This window comes from Littorina saxatilis, linkage group LG2, assembly GCF_037325665.1.
Source record: "Littorina saxatilis isolate snail1 linkage group LG2, US_GU_Lsax_2.0, whole genome shotgun sequence".
Lineage (NCBI taxonomy): Eukaryota > Metazoa > Mollusca > Gastropoda > Littorinimorpha > Littorinidae > Littorina > Littorina saxatilis.
The window spans coordinates 15334848-15350950 of record NC_090246.1 but is presented as its reverse complement, the minus strand read 5'-3'; the positions used below and the strand labels follow the sequence as shown (position 1 = coordinate 15350950).

Here is a 16103-nt window from a genome sequence, read left to right as displayed (position 1 = left end):
GTCTCTGAGTGTGTGTGTGTGTGTGTGTGTGTGTGTGTGTGTGTGTGTGTGTGTGTGTCTGAGTTTGTGTGTGTGTGCGTGTGTGGATATGGCTAGTTAAGCTAGACAATAAACCGTCAACGCATCTCTCTCTCTCTCTCTCTCTCTCTCTCTCTCTCTCTCTCTCTCTCTCTCTCTCTCTCTTTTACACACACACACGGCACAAGCAGCGCGAACATCTCTCAACAATTTTCTTATTTATTATATATTTTATTATAAATGTAATTATGCCTCACTTCTCATTAAAAAGTAAGCGAGCTTGTTAATGCAATTCATCGAATATAAATGTGACCTTTTTGTATTTCGATTTCTGGGAAAGAAATTATACGTTCCTCTTGTCTGGAACCGTAAAAGCACAATACATTGTGTGTAAACGATTCGGCACACCATGTCATGTCTAGCCAGGCCTTCAACATGTTCTAAGCACACACACACACACACACATACACACACACACCCTCTTGGATACACGCCGAAAAATGAACACCATGACAGCTTCTAAAACAGAGGTGTGTTGTTGTTGTTGTTGTTGTTAATTGTTGATTTTGTTGTTGATGTTGTTGATATTGTTGTTGTTGTAAATTGTTGTTGATTTTGTTGTTGATATTGTTGGTGTTGGTGTTGTTGTTGCAATGCTACCATTACTCCTACTACTACTATAACGCAGATATTTACCAAGGTGGCTTGAACCATACCAATTCCAGCAAATCGGTCTGAAAACACTACTACTACTACAGCTACAACTACTACTACTATTACTACTACTACTATACATGTACTACTACTGCTAGTTTTGGTATGTGTCCAAGTAAAGTGATTGTCATAAATCTCATGTAAAATCCTGGACATTTATCTGAGATGGTGTGCCGAACTATTTTCAAGGAAAGGGCTTTGCCTTGCATTTCAGCCTGGAAGCTTTAAAATTAATTCATGAGTTTGGTCATTAAAAATCTAAAAATTCTAATTAAAATTAAAATGTTAGTTATCGATCCAAAAATGATTTCATCTAAATACTCTTTATGATTTCCTGATTCAAATATCATATATATATATATAAGTAATGTTTGGATTATAAACAATCTGAGAAAATTAAAAAGAAGAAGGAAAAGCACGGTTTCCTGTTAAGCGCTCTATGCTACAGCGCTATACAGGCTTGTCATTTCAAGCAATGAGCGGCCGGTGCAGTGCGTTCTGTTTCATTCTGTGAGTTCGACATCGAGATTGACAAAATGTATTAATTTCGCTTCAAGCGACTTGCTTTTGGATTTGATTGTCCAGAGCATGCCTGTTCTCAGTTCTGTCATCCTTGCAGCACACTCCTCTTGAGAATCGTGCTTCTCGACACGTCTGCATTGGGAGTCATTCCAAATACACTCTAAAGCCTGTCCTTAACTTGGCAAAGTCGACTACGCGAAGTGTACTTCGCGAAGCTGGCCGCAAGAAGCTTTAGCACTGAGTTTTCGGTAAAAAAGACTTCTCCACTTTTGAACACATTTTTGTAACAAGTTTTGAACACTTTGTGGCATAGTACATTGCTCTACTTGCAAAAGTAACACACAAAGTATTCACTAGAGTTCAAAAGAACACTAACTCTTAATGCTATGTTGTTCTTTTTTTAAACCTCTTTTGCCAGTAGAACTATGTGATATTTCACAGAGTGTTCAAAACTTGTTATAGAAATGTTTTCAAAATTGGAGCACTTCTGGTTAGAGTGTACATATTACGGTTGGCCCAAAACTGCTTGAAACACGGATTAGAACTTTCGTTTGCGGTGTGGTAATGCTGGGAGATGCACGATTTGGCACGATAACTGGACCGTATGCCAATAGTTGACGGTGTATAAATGAAAACAGCTGTGTTGTTTGGAAGTCGGCTTTCGCGATAATCCTCTTTTTAATTCAATCATCCCTTTTGTTGAAAGCTCCTTTCAGCTGGCCTTGGGGCGTAACTTGAGGGTTTCCTCTTCAAAGAAGACGCCATTTTTCTCAAACATTTCCACCTCCACGTCGGGTATGAGTGGCGTCCCTTTGCTCTTTGTTGACGTCAGCTTCTGCTCCGCCTCCCTCTCCTCCCACTCCCCGCGCTGCACACAGACAGGCAGGCAGAGACATGGAGAGCTGCATGGTGATTTAAAGCCACTGTCATTCCCGTGTTCACTATTCGGATCAACGTGTCAGATCTGATCTAGCTTTTACACACATGCACGCACGCACGCACGCACGCATGCATACACGCACGCATGCACGCACGCACGCACGCACGCACACGCACGCACGCACGCACGCACACACGCACCACATGATGACACACATTGTGTTGTTGTACGCCGCAGTGTAGAGACGAGAGACATGAATTGGGACACATGATGACATACCTTGTGTTGTTGTGCGCCGCAGTGTAGAGACGAGAGACATGAATTGGGACACATGATGACATACCTTGTGTTGTACGCCGCAGTGTGGAGACGAGAGACATGAATTGGTACACATGATGACATACCTTGTGTTGTTGTACGCCGCAGTGTAGAGACGAGAGACATGAATTGGGACACATGATGACATACCTTGTGTTGTTGTGCGCCGCAGTGTAGAGACGAGAGACATGAATTGGGACACATGATGACATACCTTGTGTTGTACGCCGCAGTGTAGAGACGAGAGACATGAATTGGGACACATGATGACATACCTTGTGTTGTTGTGCGCCGCAGTGTAGAGACGAGAGACATGAATTGGGACACATGATGACATACCTTGTGTTGTTGTGCGCCGCAGTGTAGAGACGAGAGACATGAATTGGGACACATGATGACATACCTTGTGTTGCTCTACGCCGCAGTGTAGAGACGAGAGACAGGAAGTGGGACACATGAGACACATGATGACACACCTTGTGTTGTTGTAAGCCGCAGTGTAGAGAGGAAAGACATGAAGTGGGACACATGGGACATATGATGCTACACAATGGGACACATGATGACATACCTTGTGTTGTTGTACGCCGCAGTGTAGAGACGAGAGACACGTGGTGGGACACATGGGGCAGATGATGCTACACAGTGGCTGGACAAGACGCGGGTCCAGTTCTTTGGGGTCTTGACATCCTGGGGGACACAGATAAGAAACATGATCGTGAAGACACGACATCAAGAAAACAAATCTTGAACAGTTGTTTCTTGTTTACGCAAGATTTTGTTTGAGTGCCCTGGACAATGAAGTGAACATAATTATGAGCTTGCGGCGATCATCCTTTTTTGAGGATGAAAATCGCTTGCTTATTTCAATGCTCGGGTGCAAGGAGATTGGTTCCTCATAACTCTCGCTTAGTTTATTCCACATGCCGTGTGCATTTAGAGCGCTTACTTCCCTTTCTTTCTCAGATCACAACATCAATGGTCAAGAGAGATCGGACAGGTAGGTTATAAATATCACTTTCTCACAGTTGCCTATTTACGTTCATAACATCAGAGAATGAGTGTTCCAAAGTAACCAGATTTCATGTGAGAACTTGAGTGGGGGGACGCGAGTTGTAGAGATACTTCGAGATAGATACTGCAAACATTCTTACAAATCTTGTGCACAACAAAGAGTTAAAGGGTCTAGATCCACGCCAGATTTAAACAATGAGGGCGTACTCTTGCTGACACATGAAAACCCATTCGTGTCTAGCGCCTTTCAGTGCACGTGGAAGTCGTAGCCCCCGAACGTAGAAGAAGAAGAAATATAAAACAGATTGACTGCAAATGTTTTGTTTGTCTTGAACTTAACGTTTCAAAAATGTAACCTTCCTTGATTTTTGAATGCAGAAGTAGTTGTAATTAGGCACGGTTTGGGAAAATGTCTCGCGATATTTCAATAAATTGATGGCAGTACCTGTGGCGAAACTGACGATGAGCCCCACAACGATGACGACGAAAACAGCGAGGACGCTGTACCAGAGGTAGGAGAGCTCGTAGATGTCTTCAATGCTGGCTCTGAAATCACGCATAATGACGCTAACAAGTCAATTTCAGTTCAATCTTGAACAAGAACGCTGATGCGTGATTAACCATTCAGTCAATCGAAGACACTGAAATACCTCCGTTTCTCTTACACTTTCCAAACACACACACACACACACACACACACACACACACACACACACACACACACACTCCACCTTATTCCACCCACACACACACACACACACACACACATCCCACCTTAACACATGCACACATTCCACCTTATTCCACACACACACACACACACACACACATTCCTCCTTATTCCACACGTACACACACACACACATTCTCTCTCTCCTCTCTCTCTTTCTCTCTCTCTCTCTCTCGCTCTCTCTCTCTCTCTCTCACACACACACACACACACACACACACACACACACACAGGCACACACACACACAAATAAAACTTGATCATTTGAAAAGGAGCAGTACCTAGTTTCCCCACACAAGCCTACACTCACGACTCAGACAGATGTTCCACAGGAACAGTAGTATTCATCATTGACGCCGCAGAAGTCGTGTTGAGATCAAGAGTAAAGGCTGGAGAGGTCAAGTTCAGACCAAACCCGTCACCCGCCATGTGGGACTGGTGTCCGTTGACCAGCGTCCAGTTGCAGCCGTCAGTCCGGCGACTGGACAGTTTGGGGGGCAGCTGGGCGATGTGGGTACCGACCCCCACCCAGAACATCACGGCCAGACTGGTCAGCAGGCCGGCGTATGCTCCCTGTCGGGTGGGACAAAGTGTGAAAGCGTTTGTGCATAAAGGGGGATAACTCGCTACAGCCAGTCTTGAATCACGGGCTGAAAATGGTCGTGTGGGGCGGGGATGGGGGTTGTGTGTGTGTGTGTGTGTGTGTGTGTGTGTGTGTGTGTGAGTGCGCGCGTGTGTGTGCAGGGCCGGATCCAGGGGAGGGTTCCTGTTGCCCCCCCCCCCCCCCTCCTGGCCTGACCATGTACCTCCTCCAAGGGTAAATTTAACTTAATATGCTTAACATTTGGTCAGTTTGTTTTGCCTTTAAAACTCATGACAAATACTCCCAGAATGCGCCAGATTGCACATATCTTAATCTAGATTTCAAACAATGTACGGAGGGGGGTGGGCATGCCCCCGCACCCCCTAGGAGGTTCGGGTGCTTTGCACCCTCAACTAATATACCTCTACCACAATTGGGAGACCCCCCCCCCCCCTCACCCTGCTTAGGCCCGACCCTGGTGTGTGTGAATACGAATACGAATACGAATAAACTTTATTGTCATGAAACGTAGTGTTTATAAGACACGGGAAGATAAATAACCAAATGATTACATTTTTTCTTTTTTTTGGAAGCAATTATATACAAATTCTCCCAATTTAGTTTGTACTTTGTCTACTTGCAAAAGTTGGCTTGGTACATCATATGAATATATGGGTAGATTAATTTCACTCATGAAAGATTTTCGTAATTGGTTGTTTTCTATGCAGTTATCTAGAAAATGTATTTCATCTTCTATTACTCCACATGTTTCACATAATCTATTTTCCCTAGGTGTATTGCTGTATCTACCAGTTTCAATTTTCAGGTCGTGGGCACTTATTCTCAGTTTACACAACGATTGTTTATATTTTCTTTGTTTTATGCATAACAGATATGGTTCCGTTTTATAATTTGTTACTATTTTTTGATAAAAATTTAACTTTGGTGAACTTCTTATTTGACCTTTCCAGAATTGTATATATTGGAGTTCCAATTTTTGACATATAACATATTTTAACCTTTTGACATTAAAAGTGGATTGATTTTTCCACACATGATCTAATCCAATGACTTGTAACAATTGTTTTACAAATGATATCCATGGATATGTTTCACTGTCTTTGGTGTACATAAGATTATATATTTTGTTCAGATGAGATGTTTTTGGAAGATCCAATATGTGTAACCAGTACGCAATGATATTACATATTATTGTAATGCTAACTGGGAATCTTCCTAATTCTCCTAGTACTGGTACTACCATAGTTTTCTTATGTACCCCAAGAATTTGTGTGTGTGTGTGTGTGTGTGTGTGTGTGTGTGTGTGTGTGTGTGTGTGTGTTTTCGTGTCCTTGTGGCATGTATGCGCAGATTCCAGCTTATTTAACGCCAGCAGTGTGCTTTTGTGAAGTTTTTCCGCAAACCTACCCATTTGTTGGCCCAGGGAAACAGCATACCTAGTGTGAACAGACCCAGCATGGGACAGCCCAGCATGCCGAACAGGGACAGTGCCGCCTGCAACATACAGCGACAAAAATAAGACATTTAAGTTGCAGTCACGATCAACACTGGAAATTATTTTTGGAAATCATGTTGTTTTGAGATTTCGTTAGTCTGACGTTTTATCAATTAGAAACAAATTGTTGATTGTCTCTGATTTAAGATAAAGCATGTAAATGAGAAATTATGTGTACAAACAGAAAACATACAGTTACCATGTTTGTTATCACGTGTTTATTGATTGATTAAAATTTTTTTTTAAAAATAAAAAAATAAAAAGTTGCAGTCCTTCCGGTGTAAACAATTCGTCTCACCTTCTGGCCCGGCTTGTACATGGGGGAAGACAACTCTGTCACTCGAACACGTATCAAAATCAACGTCTTAGGTGCTTTCTGTGCAGACTGGCATTCTTTTTATCTTCTTCTTCTTCTTCTGCGTTCGTGGGCTGAAACTCCCACGTACACTCGTGTTTTTACACGAGTGGAATTTTACGTGTATGACCGTTTTTACCCCGCCATTAAGGCAGCCATACGCCGCTTTCGGAGGAAGCATGCTGGGTATTTTCGTGTTTCTGTAACCCACCGAACTCTGACATGGATTACAGGATCTTTTCCGTGCGCACTTGGTCTTGTGCTTGCGTGTACACACGAAGGGGGATAAGCCACAAGCAGGTCTGCACATAAGTTGAACTGGGAGATCGGAAAAATCTCCATACTTAACCCACCAGGCGGCCGCGGCCGGGATTCGAACCCTCGACCTTCCGATTAAGAGGCCGACGTCTTACCACCCCGCCACAGCGCCCGTCATTCTTTTCATCAATTTCTAAACGGACGCTAGTATCAATCTGGATAATGAATTCATGCCACACACACACACAAAACTGTCTGTGGAGAAAGCAGTCAGCATGATAATATGTGACCCTCCACAACGGAATGAGTCGCATGTCACCTTTGCATGATTTTCATATTTTTACATTTTCCTAACGAGTTTTGTATGCTCTATCCAGTGGTGAAACCCGTTTTAGAAAAGAGTGAAAACTGTTTGAGTTATAAGCCTGTGACTAAGGTGACCCTCACACTGTTACCAGACACTCCCCGGACTTATTATTGCCTAGCGCAGAACCGCGCGAGGTGACATGCGACTCATTTCGTGGTGGAGGGTCACATATTTTGTTGGGGGGTATGTGTTTAACTTGAGAGATAGACTTATGTCATTTAAACGCCTGGGCAGATCTGAGAAAGTGCGAAGAAGTGTTTTCGCGGTAAGGACTGAGGAAAAAGGTAAGAACTAAATGTAGAAGCAAAATCTAGTGTTATATCTGTATTGCGTCATAATTTATTCAGCAAAGCAGCACCCTCGGCTCAACTTACCAAGGGAGATGATCAAGAAGAAACCTAAGAGTCATTTGTGTACATTATCGGTTGAATTACTGCCCTTTATGACAGTTCTAGTTTGCGCCGATCGTGAACAACAAAGTTAGCACTAACAATGCCGATTTCAAAACAAAATGTTCTTTCATGCCAGCACTAGCGGGCTTTAGCGGGGTTTAAGATTCCTTCCTCCCCGAGCAAACGATCATGTACATCTCAAATTCAGGGGTCGCTTAAAAAGACAATCTGCGGTAAATCAGTACATGTATTGACAACAGTATTCTTTAAAATTGTAACAAGAAAAAAATATTTGATTTACCGACCCAATTAAAGCGTTAAAGATTCGGCTCACCGTCTTAGATTTGGCCAGGCTTTTATATGGAATTAAGCTATCTCTTCGCTTGGACAAAATATTTAAAAAAATCAACAACTTAGGTGTTTTCTGTGCAGACTGGAGTTTTGGATGAATTCATTTCTTAATGACACATTCATTCAAAAATCCCTACTCTGCACAGACACCAGTCAGGATGGTGATGTTTTTGATTTTTTTTTTAAGTTGATTTGTCCAAGTGGAGGGATTGCCTACCCCATGTATGCTTTGTTTGCTTGTTCGATTTGTGCTAGTTTATTTTAGAATGAATTTGTAAGGAGCCTGGAGCCAATTGATGGGGCTCGCGCTTTAGAAAAGTTATTTATTATTATTATTATTATTATTATTTATGTATAAGCCTTTGCAGATCTGAGGTAGTAAGCAGAACTGTTTTCACGGGAAGAACTGCGCCTTTAAAACAAACACGACAAAAGAGAGAGTATGTGTGCAAACAGAAACTACAGTTACCATGTTTGTTATCTTGTGTTTTATTAATTGAATAAAAAAATAAAAATAAAAAAAAATTAAAATAAAAAAATTAAAAATAATTTAAAAAAAAAACGACAAAAGAGTACAATGGAACCTTCCTTTTAAGACTTCCCAAATTCAGGGAAAATCAGCATCCTGCTGACCTGGCGAGGAAATCGATTGTTTACATATTCAGATCTTTTCGTAATGTGTTATGGATATAAGCAGATTCGTGATCGTCGATAATGATTTTTCATGGTGTTGTGTAATTTTTAAATTACATAGGAATTGATATGTAAGACAGTTTCAAGCGAACGATTTTTCGCGGCTGTATTTACTGTGCAAACAACTCTAAATATGGCAAAAGTGTCACTTGATAATCAACCGTTTGGTTTCGGCGCTCGCTGGAGCAGACGATTTTTTCTGTAACCAGTTGACAGTGATGCAACCATACATTACGGTTTCCTTCCGGCAGCAGTCCCAAAAATTTCGACTTGTTTTGACCTTAGAACGATGTCTTTATCATAACTGTGAAGAACAGAACGGAGATCACTGTCGAAGTCGGCCAATCTGCAATCATTTTCGTCTCGCGAACACCGCTCGCGAACAACATATGGGAGATAGGAGATAACTCTGTATTCTTGTTTTGATAGATTCGCGTAGGAATTTAGCGTCCGGTCAGAGAGATAACTGGCGATAGCCGTGGAGCGATGATGATCAGAATGGGAAAATCAGGTCTTTGAAAAGAGGGAGACTAAAAAATAGGGGTAATTTAACAGAGGTTCAGAACAAACAATCTAAGAAAACAGGGTTTTACAAGTGAGGGGTCTTATAATGGGGGTAATTTAACAGAGGTTCAGAACAAACAATCTAAGAAAACAGGGTTTAACAAGTGCGGGGTGGGGGTCTTATAATGGGGGTAGTTTAACAGAGGTTCTGAACAAACAATCTTAGAAAACAGGGTTTAACAAGTGCGGGGAGGTGGGGGGTGTCTTATAATGGGGGTAGTTTAACAGAGGTTCAGAATAAACAATCTAAGAAAACAGGGTTTAACAAGTGGGGGGTGGGGTCTTATAATGGGGGTAGTTTAACAGAGGTTCAGAACAAACAATCTAAGAAAACAGGGTTTTACAAGTGAGGGGTGGGGGGGGGGTCTTAAAGTGGGTGTCATACTATACCTGCAGGATTCCTCCCAGTTTGGAAGCGACCCAGGTGAGCGCGAGACAGATCATGCCAAACACAACAGCTGAAACGCATGGAAAAATTAAGGCACATTACTGACACATGGAAAAATGAAGGCACATTACTGACACATGGAAAAAGTAAGGCACATTACTGACACATGGAAAAATTAAGGCACATTACTGACACATGGAAAAAGTAAGGCACATTACTGACACATGGAAAAATGAAGGCACATTACTGACACATGGAAAAATTAAGGCACATTACTGACACATGGAAAAATTAAGGCACATTACTGACACATGGAAAAATTAAGGCACATCACTGACACATGGAAAAAGTAAGGCACATCACTGACACATGGAAAAAGTAAGGCACATCACTGACACATGGAAAAAGTAAGGCACATCACTGACACATGGAAAAAGTAAGGCACATCACTGACACATGGAAAAAGTAAGGCACATCACTGACACATGGAAAAAGTAAGGCACATCACTGACACATGGAAAAAGTAAGGCACATCACTGACACATGGAAAAATGAAGGCACATTACTGACACATGGAAAAAGTAAGGCACATTACTGACACAGTCCTTCTCGTGTGAACGATTCGGCTCATCAAGTCAGATCTGGCTAGCTGTTTACATGAGATAATACCATCCCTTCACTTTGAAAAACACAAACACACACACAGGCAAGCAGACGGACAGACACACATACACATTTTCACACACTCAAACACACGCTCGCACGCACGCTCGTACGCACGCGCACACACACACACACACACACACACACACACAAACACACGCACGAACGCGCACACGCGGACACACACACACACACACACAAACGCACGCATAGTTGAAAGAAGCAGTGCCTAGCACACGAGACCACAGAGTGGCTCTTTTCTCCGTCATGCCTACACTCAAACACACACACACACACACACACACACACACACTCTCTCTCTCTCTCTCTTTCTCTCTCCCTCTCCTACACACACACACACACACACACACACACACACACACACACACACACACGCATAGTTGAAAGGAGCAGTACCTAGTACACGAGACCACAGAGTGGCTCTCTCCTCTGTCATGCCTACACAGCAATACGGTTTCAGTACGTCTTGCAATATGACCGCCGCCATGGAATTCAGACCAGAAGACATTGTGCTGAAACATACACACACCAACGATCTCAGTGCAATACAATGGAACCCAAGTTTAAGACTCCCTCTTCTTTTTAGACCCGGTGCTCTCAGATTTTCGGTTTGTTTGTTTGTTTGTTTGTTTGCTTAACGCCCAGCCGACCACGAAGGGCCATATCAGGGCGGTGCTGCTTTGACATATAACGTGCGCCACACACAAGACAGAAGTCGCAGCACAGGCTTCATGTCTCACCCAGTCACATTATTCTGACACCGGACCAACCAGTCCTAGCACTAACCCCATAATGCCAGACGCCAGGCGGAGCAGCCACTAGATTGCCAATTTTAAAGTCTTAGGTATGACCCGGCCGGGGTTCGAACCCACGACCTCCCGATCACGGGGCGGACGCCTTACCACTAGGCCAACCGTGCCGGTGATTTTCGGTTAATAAGGCCTAAAAAAAAATAGGTGTGGTTACGGTAACCCGACCTACCCTATTTTTAGGGGCCGACCCTATAACTTTTTATTACATTTGTCAAAAAAAGAACAAAAAAAGAAAAAAAACGAGTGCAGAAAACGCAATGAAAGCGACAGCGCTCGAATCGCACACTTATTTCCCTGTCAAGTAGGTTTAATTTGTACACATTAGAAAAAAAAGTTAAAAAAAAAAGTGATTGCCTACCTTCCTACCCTATTTTTTTTGCCTATGTTACCGTAACCACACCTATTTTTTTTTTGGCCTAACCTCCGTAAAGTATCCCCTATTTTGAGGCTCCCTCCGTTGTAAGACCCGATTTCCAAAGATTTTTGGAGGTCTTAAAAGGGGGGTTCCACTGTGCCAGGTAAGATTCAAAAGTCTTAAGTGTTCCTGTACAATGGACTGCTTGAATCCACGCCCGATGTGCACGAGAAAGTACCTAGACGGGTGGGAGCCATCCGTGGGGTCGTATTGTTTCAAATCAAAAATTCTGTATTCAAGTAAGCGCTCCAAATGTATACAAGTGAAATAGAGTAAGTGAGAGTTTTTTTTCAGTTTTTTTGTTTATTTCTATTTGTCAGTGTGACTCTCACTATTTCCACACTCTGCCGCCACAAACGCCTCATTGCATAAACTAGCAATCAAAAAACGACAGTAGGGCGAAAGTTTTGTGGCTAGAATGTCGTGCTTAATTGCCAAGGAGCCGTGGTCAAATATTGAGATTAGACTCAGGCCATTGTTTGTCAGAACATGATTTCCCATAATTAACATGTATATTACTGTTCGGCTTTGAGGACAATCCAGGCTTTAAACATATCATCTTTCTGGACAAGGCAATCTCGATTTCCCCAGGTTGTGAAAACGTGTTACTCTACTGAATAAAATCACGTTTAAACCATTGCGGTAGAGAAATTCCGAAGAATTTAATCTGAACAACTTCATGGTAATCACACAAAATCAAAACTATTATCATACTTGTTTGACCCCAAAAGACAATCATCGAAAGGCGAATCACGTTCAGCCCACTGTACCTGAGAGACCCGCTGAAGATGCTCGCGACAAAAAGACCCGGCAGGCCCGGTACATGCCCCAACACGTCCATCACAAAGAGTGGAAACAGCTGAAACATCCATCTGTAGTTATATGACTGAAACATTCATCTGTAGTTATAGGACTGTAACATCCATCTGTAGTAATAGGACGGAAACATCCATCTGTAGTAATAGGACTGAAACATCCATCTGTAGTTATATGACTGAAACATCCATCTGTAGTTATAGGCTTGAAACATCCATCTGTAGTTATATGACTGAAACATCCATCTGTAGTTATATGACTGAAACATCCATCTGTAGTTATATGACTGAAACATCCATATGTAGTTGGAATTCCTTTCATGAAATAATGTCTCCGATTGCCACGAGTATCGGTTAAAAAAAATCACACCCTGTACAAAGAGCAGATAGGCAGTTGATTTTTGGTATATGTCAGAGTGGAGGGATGGTCTTCTTCTTCTTCTTGGCGTTCGCAGGAGGGATGGTCTTAATGCGTGTAAAAGCCTGGCGAGATCTGAGAATGAGAGTCGAATCGTTTATATATTGAAGACTGAGCCTTTAAACGTCTGTCACCAAGATAGTATGCAGTAAAAACTGCCACTAGTCCTCTTAACAATATCACATGGATCATTATCACAAACAGAAGAGATAGCTGAAACAAACAATATCGACCTTTTGTAAAATCAATCATTGTGATAAAATTCAGCAATACAAGTATTGTTGGACCGAACTAGTGAAATGCCAAGGGAAACTGATGGACAAAGTATGTCCGCAAAATGTTTTTGAACACTTTTAAACCTTCAAGATGTTTCGCTTGATCCCAGAATTTGACACAGAATATCTGAAAACATCTAAAAGTTCAAGATTTCATACCTGATCAGACATTTCACCAATACAACAGAAGATATCAAGAAAGTGTCTGGATTAAATTCTAAAATTACCAATGTTGCACCTGATCAGAGAGCATGGGACAAAATGTATTCGAAAGAAATATTAAAACGACAGTATTCTGCACCTAATCCGAGGACGGGACAAAACATAGCTGGACGTTGTATGGACAAAATTCTAAAACCTCAAGATATTAAACCTGATCATAGAATGGGACAAAAAGGTATTTGAACGAAATTTTAAAACGTCAGTATTCTGCACCTAATTCGAGGATGGTGCAAAAGATATCTGGAAGAAATTCTTAAAACCTCAAAATATTGTACCAAATCATAGGATGGGACAAAAAGGTATCTGGAAGAAATGATAAATCTTCAAGATGCCGTACCTGATCCGAGGCAAAGACCAGGCCAAACTGAATCGGGTCGCACGTACTGTAGAAAGCGTACATGACAATGCCCACCAGTGAGCACAGACCAAGGATAATCCACAGGCCTGGTACGTTCATCCACAGAGCTCTGAAACCAAGCAAGGTAAGCTAGTGTACATGGCAATGCCCACCAGTGAACACAGACCAAGGACAAGAAACTAAGTCCATCTCACGATGAACACGAGCCGAAATCATATGCACTCCACTTATGAAATAGAAAGAAATCAAATACGACGAAGAGAAGAAAAAGTTTGAAAGTACCATTGAACTTCCATGTCGGCGTGTGGCTGAGCTTAAAATAGGAATGTTGTTGCAATCTGTTTTTGTTGAAAATTGTACATATTATCATCAACGTTGCATATGAAGTTACCAATAAACTCCTTAAAGTTACGTTTAAACACACAAATAATGTGTTCACATGGAGAAATGTGTTCACATGGAGAAACTTGAAAAAAAACCTGCTGCATACATTCAGTGCAAAAAACAAATGTAACTGAAAAAAGATGAAAGTACTATCTGATAACACAAATTTGTATAATCAAGATCCAGAATGAAATATCAGAAATAAGATATGCTGCAACCAAAGCAAGATGATCATGAATCCTATTTCTTTTTTATGTTGCGCAGCGTGTTGTTAACAATTCTGGCCTCAAAAACAATCGGCATTGCATCGATGATTGTCTGCAGAACTGAATCTTCCGAATCGCAACTAAAGTTGCCAATCATCTCTTTCAAGTCCTCCTCAAAAAGCCGAGATGGTGATGCCATTGTCGAGCTTGATGGATGCTCTTACTGACTTCGTTGTGGAGTTTGTAGAGTTGCTCCTTAAAATTCTGCAAGACTGAAGCAAACGAGGTCTGTCTCAGTTTTGTGGTGAGTTTGTTGTGTACATTTACACACGCACAACGAACAACACATGCACAGGCCCGGGGGAAGCTCTCCTTTCTTATGTCCGACCATAGACGTATACATGTAGTTTACATGTTTATTAGTCATCTATTTGATTGATTACGTGTATGATTATGACGGAGATCTAGAGTCGCATCGGTTTGATGCCGTGAACCCAACCGTGGCTGTGGCTGTCGTTTGAAGTAGCCTACTTCTTTATAAAGATTCATTTACATTCTACTTCTGACCAAGTCATGTTTGGTACCTACTGAATCCTTGTTGCGTGTAGTTTTACGTGGCACGTTGCCCAAAGTTGTATTCTTGAGGAGCATAAAATAAAACGTGTTACAAAGTTATCTCAAAACTCTGCAGTGACTGCTCGCGCAGCAGGTCAGCTAATTATAGCACGCAGCCTCCACAGACAGCTCCCGAGCCGAGACCATATGACTCGCCGCTCCTGCGGCTCGTCAATAATCCACAGGCCTGGCACAAAAGAAGACTAGATGCAGAAATCAGACCTTAAAGCCGAACATCCGTCTCCAGGAGACCAAGCCTAGTTATAGCAGAAGACCACAGAGCTAACTTTTGCGTTGCCAGCACGAGAACTGGAGTCAAGGTACATCTGTACATCTGCCGCGCGCCGATGTTGGCCTAGACACAGTCCTTCTCGTGAAAATGTTTCGGCTACTTATCTCAGATCAGACCGGCTTTTACATCGGGTAAGACCATCTCGCTACTTGAACACATACCAGATTTTAATAACCTGACTGTTGTCTCTCTCTCTCTCTCTCTCTCTCTCTCTCTCTCTCTCTCTCTCTCTCTCTCTCTCTCTCTCTCTCTCTCTCTCTCTCTCTCTCTCTCTCTCTCTCTCTCTCTCTCTCTCTCCCCGAATCTCAAGACTTACATCTGAGCATCTCTGAGACTACCGCAGGTGAGCGCCCTTTGAACTTGAGCCTGATTGGTTCCGTAAACCGAGGCCCAGAGAAAGGCGCCACCTATGATCAGTGACCAGAAGCTGTGTCGGACATTGGGTTCTGGACTGAAGCTGCAAAAGGGAACTTGTGCGTGAGATTCGTTTACAAAAAAAACACATTCTCTTCCAGGTGTATGGGAGAGGAGGGGGGAGGGGGGGCTTCCAAAATAAGGCAGCGTTACAGGCTCTGGGCAGAGGGTTGCTGTTGAAATTTAGCATTCGAAAGGGGTATTTTGGGTCTCTCCTTGAGAAACAAGAAATTCCTCCGAGGTAGGAAAAACACCCCCGTTGGTCAAAGGGAAATAACCATTCTCACTGCCACCAACTGAGAAGGTTATTTCCCTTTGACCATTAATATGTCCCTCTATAAGTCCTTGTAGAATCTTAATCCACCAATAACTCCCTAACCGTGTGTTTGACTGGTCCCAATTTTTGTAAGGACCGTCTCCGGAATGTATAGAACCTGTTCACCAAGTTTGGTGACGATCGGTCCGTTCATTCTTGAGATCTATATGCGAACACAAACAAACAAACAAACACATGGAGCGAATCCTAATCT

General features: G+C 42.3%; 1 protein-coding gene across 1 annotated transcript in view; it reads right to left on the bottom strand.

The window, feature by feature from the left end:
- Positions 1–271: 271 nt before the first annotated feature.
- The window catches only part of LOC138958307 (sodium-coupled monocarboxylate transporter 1-like), a 31665-nt gene continuing 15833 nt past the window's right edge, over positions 272–16103 (bottom strand). Inside the window, exons 8-17 of the mRNA XM_070329418.1 lie at positions 15476–15616; positions 13642–13771; positions 12345–12433; positions 10744–10859; positions 9666–9733; positions 6208–6294; positions 4507–4769; positions 3912–4012; positions 3024–3142; positions 272–2122 (exon numbers count right to left, since the gene is read on the bottom strand). Coding sequence (XP_070185519.1) covers positions 1967–2122; positions 3024–3142; positions 3912–4012; positions 4507–4769; positions 6208–6294; positions 9666–9733; positions 10744–10859; positions 12345–12433; positions 13642–13771; positions 15476–15616 — 1270 coding nt within the window. The 3' untranslated portion in view covers positions 272–1966. The remainder of the gene's footprint in view (positions 2123–3023; positions 3143–3911; positions 4013–4506; positions 4770–6207; positions 6295–9665; positions 9734–10743; positions 10860–12344; positions 12434–13641; positions 13772–15475; positions 15617–16103) is intronic.